The sequence below is a fragment of the Myxine glutinosa genome, chromosome 3 (genome assembly GCF_964187855.1).
Source record: "Myxine glutinosa chromosome 3, kmMyxGlut1.1, whole genome shotgun sequence".
NCBI lineage: Eukaryota > Metazoa > Chordata > Myxini > Myxiniformes > Myxinidae > Myxine > Myxine glutinosa.
Window position 1 is genome coordinate 200,221,290 of NC_136263.1, and position 10,851 is coordinate 200,232,140.

General features: G+C 45.1%; 1 protein-coding gene across 1 annotated transcript; it reads left to right on the top strand.

The window, feature by feature from the left end:
- Window positions 1–549: 549 nt before the first annotated feature.
- LOC144891177 (uncharacterized) lies at window positions 550–3,517 on the top strand. Its single transcript, XM_078773538.1, has 2 exons — window positions 550–2,710; window positions 2,754–3,517. The coding sequence occupies exon 1, from the start codon at window positions 2,237–2,239 to the stop codon at window positions 2,567–2,569; it is 333 nt and encodes a 110-aa protein (XP_078629664.1). The 5' UTR covers window positions 550–2,236; the 3' UTR covers window positions 2,570–2,710; window positions 2,754–3,517.
- The last annotated feature ends 7,334 nt before the right edge of the window (window positions 3,518–10,851 follow it).

A 10,851-nucleotide genomic window follows, 5' to 3' on the forward strand; every position in this document is an offset into this window, starting at 1 on the left:
CTAAAAGGTCCCAAAATGTCAGAAAGAATTCGGGAGGTAGACCGTCAATACCCGGAGCTTTCCCTGAATCCATGGCAGCAAGAGCACAGGTTAGCTCAAGGAGGGTGATTGGTAGGTCAAGCTCCAACCGTTGAGCCTCAGTTAGGGAGGGGAGGTGAGAGGTTAAATCCATCATTGTATCATTACAAACAGTCTGCTCCTCAAAAAGTTTTGTATAGAATTCAATAATGTTTAGTCTAACATCATCCTCGTTGACAACAACGTTGCCTCTTGAGTCCAAAACAGAAGAGATTAGCCGTGATGGCTTGCTTAAGGATTCTAAATGAAAGAAAGACTTGTTTGGGGTGTCTGATAATTTTACATTCTGTATTCTAAGTCTAATTAATGTACCGGCTGCTTTCTCTTGAACTAACTCCCTTAAAAGAGCTTTCTTTACAAGCAATAACCGGTAATTGGCGTCATTGTTTTCATGAGCCAATTTACTCTCCAATTGTAGAATATCCAATTCCAACCGGGCCATTGTAAAGTGCTTGTCGTTTGTGCTGTGTGATTGGAAACATTGACAAAAAACCCGAATTTGAGATTTCATGTTATCCCACCATATGCTGGATGAAGAAAAGGAAGATTTCTTTGCTACTAGACTTGCCCAGAAAACACGAAAGGCTTCTTTAAACATACCATCTTCTAGAAGTCTAACATTAAACTTCCAATAAGCGCTCCTATTTGCGGGTTGAGGAAAGGAAAGGTTTAGGGTTACCATATGATGGTCTGAAAACACAGAAGGAAAAAGATTTGAAGAAACCGCAGTATTTTTAAAGGGTACGTTGATGTACCATCTTTCAAGCCTTGCCAAGGATACTCGACTATTGGCGCATCGACACCAGGTGTACTGGGATGTGTTTGGGTGGTGCAACCGCCAAACATCAACGAAGCCCATTGTGCTAAAAAAATTGGATAAGTGTACATGGGACTCAGGATGGGGTTCGACAGAGTTTCTGTCAACCGATGGGTCGAAGGTGCAATTGAAATCACCTCCGACACACACACAATGATCAAAATCAACCGATCTTAAGTGATTTATCATTGAGGTGAAGAAGGACTTACGCTCTACGCTATCACTTGGCGCATACACATTAAAAATGGTGTAATGGAAGTTATGGCTTACTAGTTTGAGAGAGCTAAGCCGACCATTTATTACCTCCTGAAAATGGCATGACTCACACACGAGGCCTGGCTTCAGCAAGAAGCCGATTCCAGCAGATGAAGCTGATAAATTGCTGAAATAGCATTGGCTCTTAAAAAGTTGATGCCAGTTATGTTCCACATTTGGTGTGATGTGAGTTTCTTGAAGTAAGATCACATCCACCTTTTTCCGTTGAAATATGTTTTTTACTTGAACCTGGCGGAGGTGGCTAGCACCACCACCGTTAATATTTAAAGTTGCAAGTTTTATAGTTTTCATCCTGTATTGATGAAATCAGCCTGTGGCTGGGAACACTCTACACCTGCACGTGTGATGAATTTTCTTAACCTGTGGTATTGTGACTTATTCAGGTCAAATTGTTCAGGCGTTTTAATTATGGATTTTGCAGTGTGGATGAATGCAACCAAATCGGCAAAATAGTCTTTAATGACTATGTTACGCTGTCTGTACGTTTCGGCTAGAAACGACACGATGTGTTGGGGGGGTATCTGTGACTGAGATGCTGATGACTGTGACAGCTCAGTCACTTCCACCTCGTCCTCAGACTCTGACAGGTCTGATAATGTCCCACCTGGATCTTGGGCTTTACTTGCAGCTCTCACGAGCTCCTCTGGATGCATCTCCTGAGATTTCGTTGGGTACTCTGGTACACACTCACGAGCAGACTGGTGCTTACTTTCTTTATGTGTGCTTTGGCAAATGGCTGCAGATCTCTGCGTAGCCGGGGTTACGATTTCTGTTTGTAAGACAGAGCAATTTGTTTGGTCACCAGTCCGCTCAGATACTGGAGGGGGAACCGGTAGGGCTTCGCGTTCAGGCTCAAAAATGGCCGCATTGTTCGGATCAATGTAGGCTTTATTCTCAGAGCCTGGGAAATCAGTAACATCCTCTTTTCCACTTTGGCGTTCGATATTTTCGTTTGCTGTAAACGTTTTGCCCTCTTTTGCAGAGACAGTGTCTCTGCCCAAGACAGCCTTCTTTATCGCACCATCGGGGCTATTTGTTAGTGGTGCTTTCCGTTTTTTGGTCAGTATGACAAGTTCTTCATTCATGGGTTCGCCAGCAGTACTAGCATCACCAAGTGCCATCTCACTGGGTTTGGGTAGCACCGGGGCGTCGGGAAGCACGGTCGGGGCATCGGGAAGCACAGTCGTGGTGTCGGGAAGCACAGTCGTGGCGTCGGGAAGCACAGTCGGGGCTTCGGGAAGCACGGTTGGGGCTTCGGGTAGCACGGTTGGGGCTTCAGGTAGCACGGTTGGGGCTTCGGGAAGCGTAGTCGGGACCTCGGGAAGCACAGTTGGGACATCAGGAAGCACAGTCGGGGCGTCGGGAAGCACGGTCGGGGCTTCAGGTAGCACGGTTTGAGCGCCAGGAAGCACGGTTTGAGCGTCGGGGAGCACGGTTTGAGCGTCGGGGAGCACGGTCGAGGCGTGAGGAAGCACGGTCGAGGCGTGAGGAAGCACGGTCGAGGCGTGAGGAAGCACGGTCGAGGCGTGAGGAAGCACGGTCGAGGCGTGAGGAAGCACGGTCGAGGCGTGAGGAAGCACAGTCGAGGCGTGAGGAAGCACGGTCGAGGCGTGAGGAAGCACGGTCGAGGCATGAGAAAGCACGGTCGGGGTGTTTTCTTTTTTACAGCCCACATTGGTGTGTCCCAATTTGCCGCACTTCGTACAAGATGCTTTGGGACAAAACCTTTTAACGTGTCCGAAGGCTCCACAAAGGAAGCACGTTAAGGTGCCTGACGAAGCGTACATTTGATATTGACGATCATTTACCGAAATTTTAAACGAGATGTTTAGTCCTGTATCGTCGCCGCGATCAGGAAGCACCATGAATACTTGTCTCCGGAAACTCATAACATGTTTCATTCGTTCATCCCGACATCCCAGGGGAATCATCGAGATTCGGGAAACAACAGTTCCATACCGGGTCAGAACAGCCATTAACTTATCATCTGTGATAAACGGAGCGACATTTGAAATAATAACTTTAATCGCCGGTGTGTCCATCGGGGAAACCATGACGAACTGCCCACCTTTCAATGACAGACCGGTACTAACAACATCATGCACGAACTTCTCGTCCGACACGAAAACAACAAACTTTTGGTTCATCCGCGACGCGGCGCGGACATTTTCATCGCCGATAACATTCCCTGCAGCTAGGATAATGTCCTCGGTAGGAACACCTTCGGGAGGGACACACACGAAAGCATGCTTCCTTGTTAGGGTTTCAAACCCTTCCTGCCGTGCACGAACACTCGCCATAACGGCGATGTCTCACCTTTCCACCTTGACCAGGCGGAAAGGACACAAAATAAATAAAGTCGAAATGAAATAATGAATAATAAAGTTCACACGACGCGAGTAAGGTAAACAGCACCGACGGAGCAGGTAAACTGAACCGAACGGGTCTGCTCACCTTTGGGCTCTTCTCTCACTCTCTCTGTCTCGAGGGAGGGAAAGGGGCACGGGTGGTAAAGAAGGACACGACAAAGGCGCGATGGGAAAGGAAGGAATGGGGGGGGGGGGGGGGACAACACAACACAAGCACGGAGCTACAGGACACGAACACCAGTGCACGCCATCTTGCCACGCCCAACACACGAACGGCCAGCAGGGGGCGCGGGAGAGAGAAAGAGAGAAAAAGAGAGAGAGAGAGAGACTTTGACTTTTGAAGCTCTTTTATTATAAAGGTAAGAAACCCATACAAGTCATGCAAATAATAAAGTCACCACAATTCAAAACATGTGCAGCCAAACAACAACAATAAAAACACCAAACACTAAAATAAAAAACTTAACAAACCATGATCAAGTTTACAAAACCCACCCTTTGCACACCATTTTCCCACAAAGGTTTGTAAATCATCTTTCATTTGGAAAAAAGAAAATTCCATGCGTAACCTTGCCATGACTAGAGCCTTAAACACAATTACCACATCACATAAAATATCAGCATTTGCCAGGAGCTTTGCTTTTCTTGTTTTGTAGATTGCTAATTTTCCAATAGAAATTAAGAAATTAGCAAGAGCAGTCTCAGAGCGTTTTTTATAACTAAGTGGTGTTCCAAAGATAAAAACACGCGTAGAAAAAGAAAAGTTCATACGATTAAAAAAAGTTGATAAAAAACCAAAGAAGGGAAAGAGTCTTGCACAATCTACGTAAGCATGGAAAAGGTCTTCAGAAATCATACAAAAGGGGCATTCCACTGAATTATCCTCATTAAAACGATGTAATAAAACATTGGAGGGCAACACCATATGGGCGAGTCTCCAAGCAATATCACCAGTCCTTTTAACAATCGGTGAAACATACATTGCAGACCATTGCGGATGGGAGGGAGACCCAGAAGGCAGTTTCTCTTTCCATCGAGCCCCAAAAGAAAGAGGCTGTAACGAGGGAAACCGAACTGAGATACACAAACGATACAGTCTCTTTTTATCCTTGCTGGAAAGTGGCGATGAGAGAGAGAGAGAGAGAGAGAGAGAGACAGAGACAGAGACAGAGACAGAGACAGAGACAGAGAGAGACTTGACTTTTATGTCCTTTTATTATAAACAATGTAAAGCCATTTCACAAGCAGTTGTAAAAAAAACACATTTCACAAAGCAGTTGTAAAAAAAAAAAACACAGCAACTAGTTTAAAGAAATTGCATAAGGATCATGAAGGCACCACAAAAAGAGCAAAGGGTATTTAAAAGAAACCAGCAAATATACAAAAAAATATATATTGAGCAAATTAAGCGAAAAACTAAGAGAGAGAGAGAGAAAAGTATTCAAGGACACAGGAAGAAACATATATGCAAGCAATCAGTTCCAAAGAAAAAAGTCAAATCAATCAGGAATTATAAAGTAATTACCACTTTTGAATCATCGACTGAGCACAGAACATTGCCAATACACCACTTTCTCTCAAAAAGTTGGACGTTTCCATTACTGACAAAGAAATCAAATTCTAGCTTGAGTCGTGTTGAGACAAACCCTTTAAAAATAGAAATAGCCTCAGAGCCATAGCCGTTATCTATTTTAATTTTCCGAGATTTATATATCGCATATTTTGCAACAGCAACCAAAAAATTGAGGAGAACACCCACATCCCTACATGTGGGCCTGAAAGACACACCAAATATAAACATATGCATATTGAAAGGGAAGGACAATTGGTGAAAAAGATATTCAAGGAACAAGAAAAGCGATGTCAGTCTACGACACTGTACATAAGCATGAAACAAATCCTCCTTCTGGTCACAGAAAGGACAAGTTTCCGGCAGTGAGCTGTTAATACGGTGGACAAAAATATTGGAGGGAAGCGCCCAGTGTGCTAACCTCCATTGTATGTCCGCTAACACACCATGTATTGGTAAGGTGTACATGTGAGGCCAAAGGGGGGTAGAGGGAGACCCCAACCCTAACCGCTCTGACCACAAAGCTACTCGTGTTCTCCCAGAGAGGGGTACATTCTTATTTTGTCGAGAGAGATCACGGATTCCAATTTTAGTTACAAGATGAAAAGGGGGGGTATGTTCAAACTCCGGCTGAAGAGAAGACGAAAGGAGCACTTTGATTTCAGGGAAACCTAACCGAAAGTCCTCAATGTTACCAACACCTTCCCAGCCGATGTTTAGCTGTCTAAATTTTCTTATGACTATACGTACAACTTGGTCTACAAGTCGGACAGACCGAGATCCAACTGAGGTTGCCACCAAACCAGCAGGTTTCCACTTAACTCCAGATGAATCTCTCAGATCACATACTTTGTTAATCCCTCCTTGGATAAATTTTTTAATCAGGGCATGGCTATGAGGGATACCAGGAAAAAAGTTATTGAAGAAAAGGGGTTCTTGAAGGAACATTCGACAATTATAGCCCTCAAGGAAGCGGTGGACGTCAAACCTTTTCCAAGTGTCCAATAAACTCTGATAGAATCTCGGAAGAGAGGCAAAATTTATATGCTCGAGGTCTATCAAAAGAAGCTGCCGATCATATCTCAGTCTACCAGCCTGTTGTAACAGAAAAAATGCAAAGGGCCGCCAGGGCAGCTGTTCAGCGAACAGTAGTCTCTGCAGAGACTGCAGCCGAAAGGCCACAACCCGACCAGAGATATCAACAATGCCCTGGCCACCTTCCTTCCGGGGGTAGTACAATATCTCAGGCCTCAGCCAATGGTAGCCACTCCAAAAGAAGTTTACTAGCATTCGCTGAGTAGCCATAATTAGTTGGTTTGATGGCTGTAAAGCAATAATTCTGTGCCATAATTTTGTTGCAACCAGATTGTTTATGACAAGGGTACGGCCTCGATAGGAGATGGACCTCAGCAGTCCTTCCCATGCTTTCAATCTGTGCGTAATTTGCTCCAACACTCCTTCCCAATTTTTCATTTCTGTTTCACGATTACCGATATGCACTCCAAGATATTTAACCCCGTCCGTTCTCCAGACCAGGTTGTGTGGGAGTGAGGGTGGTGATACACAAGAGAGATTGCCTTTGCCACACCATAATGCTGTACTTTTATTCCAATTGATCCCACCGGAAGAGGCTGCAGAGAAATCTCACATACAACGTTGTAAAGCAGAGACATCATTGGAGCTTCTAATCAAAACACAGACATCATCAGCATAAGCCGTCTGCACAAATTCTGCTCCTTCTATACTTCTCATTCCCTGAGGTATTTGCTGTCTAATAGACCGAAGGGGTGGTTCAAGGGCGACTATATATAGAAGCCCAGAGAGGGGGCAACCTTGGCGAATACCCCGTTGGAAAGGAAAGGGAGAGCATAACCTATTGTTGATCTTCATCATACATTGAGTATTAGTATACAGGAGTTTCACGTAAGAGGTGAAAGTTTCACCAAACCCCATTCCTTTCAGGACAGAAAAAAGGTACTTGTGGTCAACACGATCGAAGGCCTTAGTTTGATCAAGAAACAGCAACCCAAAATCGTCACGCAGGAACTTATTGCATGAAATAATATCTCTTACCAAAAAAATATTATCATAAATAGATTTTCCAGGCACACAGTAGGTCTGGTCCGGGTGTATAACTGAACTGATCACAGTCTTCATACGATTAGCAAGTACTTTAGAGAAAATCTTGTAATCAACACACAATAAGGAGACAGGTCGCCAGTTATCAACCAGTTGAAGATTCCCAGCTTTTGGTAGCAAACAAACGACTGCTCGTCTACAAGACATTGGAAGTTCTCCGACACGTATGCTTTCATCGAGTACATCGAGTAAGTCAGGTCCCACAAGGGCCCAGAAGGTCTTGTAGAATTCTGTGGGCAGGCCATCTATTCCAGAAGCTTTCCCATCTTTCAGGCTCCGCACAGCTGCTTCAAGTTCAACAGCCGAAATTGGGGAATCGAGCATGCATCGCTCATCCTCCTCGACACTCGGAAGCCCAGCAGTTAACTCTCGTATCACCTCATTGTCCACGTTCTGAGGAGAATACAAGTTAGAATAGAACCCTTTCAGAGTACACCTGATCGCCTGCTGAGAGGTCACCAGCGACCCATTGGGAGTGAGTAAAGTATGAATTTGTTGTGACCTTTTGAGGGAAGACTCTAACTTAAAGAACTCTTTGTTTGGCATGTCCAGAGTTAAATAGCTCATTCGCATTCGGACCAAGGCACCCATCGCCCGTTGCCGTACCGCTTCCTCCAGCACTGCTTTCTTTGCCCATATTAGTTGGTCACGTGCACCTCTCCCAGCCTCGTCAACATTCTGTTCTAACGATATAATTTCAGATTTTAACTGATCTATTGATATTGATTGGATTTTGGTGGTGTATGCACTATATTGTTGACAGAAATTCTTAATTTGGGATTTTGCAATGTCCCACCACAGCCGGAGACTATCATACTCAGGTCTGGAGGAGCGAATTTTCTCCCACACGACGTGAAAAGCCTCATTAAATTCCTTGTCATGTAAGAGACGAGTATTCAAAGACCAGTAAGCACTACCACCGGGTGGAAAGGGTAACTTAAAGGACATTGAGATTAAACTGTGGTCTGTGAATCCAGTTGGTAAAATTTTGGAGACAGACACCACATTCAACATTGGCTTGTTCACATAGAATCTGTCCAGCCTTGCCATTGACATAATACCATCATTGCATCTACACCATGTATAACAGCGTGAGAGTGGGTGTTGTGATCTCCACACATCCTTAAACCGAAAGATGTTGATGGTGTCCTCTAGAGCTTTCGTAGAGGCAACATGAGGCTCATGACCATTCCTATCAATTGACGGACAAATTGTGCAATTAAAATCTCCCGCGATACAGATAAAGGCTGTAGGGTCCAGAGTTTTTACAAAATCCCGCAGAGTGGAAAAGAAAATTTTCCTCTCCATTGGGTCACACGGTGCATAAACATTCACTACGATAATCTTTTGGGTATTATAAAGAAAATCTACGGAGATCAAATGCCCTTTATAGATTTCTTTAAATGAAACCTGTTGAGCACAAATCTTGTGACTTAGGCAAATGGCAACACCGGCCCGAGGTGTAGGGAACCCACTTAGCCACCATTGCCCTTTAAAAAGTTTCCCCCAATCGGCTACTTGAGCACTAGTAGCGTGGGTCTCTTGTAAGAGAATAATGTCAGCCTTTTCTTTTACAACCGCTTGAATGGTTTGCACCCTCCGTAAGGGGGCACGACCCCCATTTATATTTAAGGATACAACATTTAGTTCCATGGTTGATTCTTCTAGGGGGTGAAGTCCTCTTCCTCAATTAATTCCTTGTTTGCCTTCGTGATGGATTTCCTCAGCCGCTGAAATTCAGGTTCGGAGATTTCCACATGCTCACTCCTTTGCAGCAAAGGTTTTGCGGCTGCAAGGAAGGCCTGGATATTAGGAAAATGATCCTTAATTCGTACATGCCTTTGTCTGAAAGTTTCCTTCAAAAATCTGACAATATTTTCTTTTGAGATCTCCAAAGGCTGCTCTTCCTCCTGAGGGGGGGGGGGGGGAGCCCTGTGAACCACTGCCACTGGTTCCTCATGGCCGATCAGTGTCTCTGTAGTTAGAATTCCCTCCGTGACGCTAGTAACGAGTTCCTCCTGAACCTGTACAGAAACACCTGTTCCATCCCCATCTACCTTAGGTTCTTCATCCTCATGCGTCATTGCAATGGGGGGGGAGGAGTCGTTATTAGTAGTAATGGGTATTTTGCATTCCCCATTAGAATTGATATGGTCATCAGTAGGCTGTTCGGTTTCGCAGGTTGATTTACAACCTTCAGGAAAAAGTTCCCCTTCATCCTGAGCAGGTGGTATCATGTCAGCCATAGTCTCACCACCTTGCTGATCTTCATGTGGAGGACTGTCTGAATCGTTTAAACTGCTTCCTGTCTGCACCACCAACACTTTAACACCTTTGTCCTCATTCCTCGCACTTACAAGTGACCGTTTCAAATTTTTCCGAGACGCCGCATCTACAATCTGCTGCTCCTCACAAAACATTCCCTCTACAGGTAGAGGCTTCTCCCTTACATTTGCTGACTCATCGTTTGCACGATGGCCAGCTGTACTGGATGACTCATCGCTTACACGAAGCACATCCGTATGGGTCTCATCAGCACCACTCTTAGCCGTACCTTGATGGTCCGATGTAGATTCCCGCACTGAAGGCGAAACATCTATAGAATCCTCCGTAGTGGTTACGGGGGGAGGTGGTCCGGCTGCTGCGGCATACGTTTTCTCCCCATCAGGACAATACTGCCGAGTGTGTCCATGTACACCACACCCGTAACAAATCAACCTCTCCGTTGCCGCAAAAATCCTGTGCTCACGTTTTGACGACTTAAAAACGAGAGAGACATTCAATTGCGTCAAACCATCCTTCAAAACAACATAACAAAACCGTCTAAACGTTTCGATATGCTTAAGCTTCCCGTCTGTGGTGCGAATGGAGGCTTGGATAATTCTCGACACCACAGTACCGTACTGACCGAGCTTCTGAAGAATTTCCTCATTAGACAGCGTCGGTAGAACGTTTGATAGTATTACCTTCGAGGCCGGAGTGTTCCATGGCGAAACCGGAACAAACTGGTCATTGCCCAAGGTGAGGCCGTTCTGCACGACGATGCGCGCGAAACGGACACGTGAAACGAACACAACCACCTTGTGGTGCATTCGGGACGCTGCCCGTATGTTCTCACAACCGATCAATCCTCCGATTGCGAGGAGCGTCTCCTCCAGCGAGACATCTTCCGGTGGGACAAAACACATGCCGTGTTCATCTGTTAACCCCTCATCGGCGTCACGACCGGCATTACCTCGACTATTCTTGCTAGCCATTTGAAGTAACTAAACGAAAAAAATAACCAATAAATGGTACAAAGGTTTATAAAAAGCCGAAATAAATGAAAAATAAACAACAACAACAATAACTGGGAAATAAATAAATAAATCCCGTTAACCACCTAAAGTGGATAACTCTAACCGCGCTGTCTCTCCCTCTCTCGCTCAGTAGACAAGACGATAGAAAGGGACACCGACACTCGGACAGCAGAAAGGACCAAAAGGTAGGAAGAAAGGAAAAAGCAACACGAGACACAGCACGTACCGCCAGTGACTGAGCAACAGACCTGGCAATCGCACGTGCGTGCTAAGCGAGCGGCAGCTGTGCAAAGTGGGAGGAGA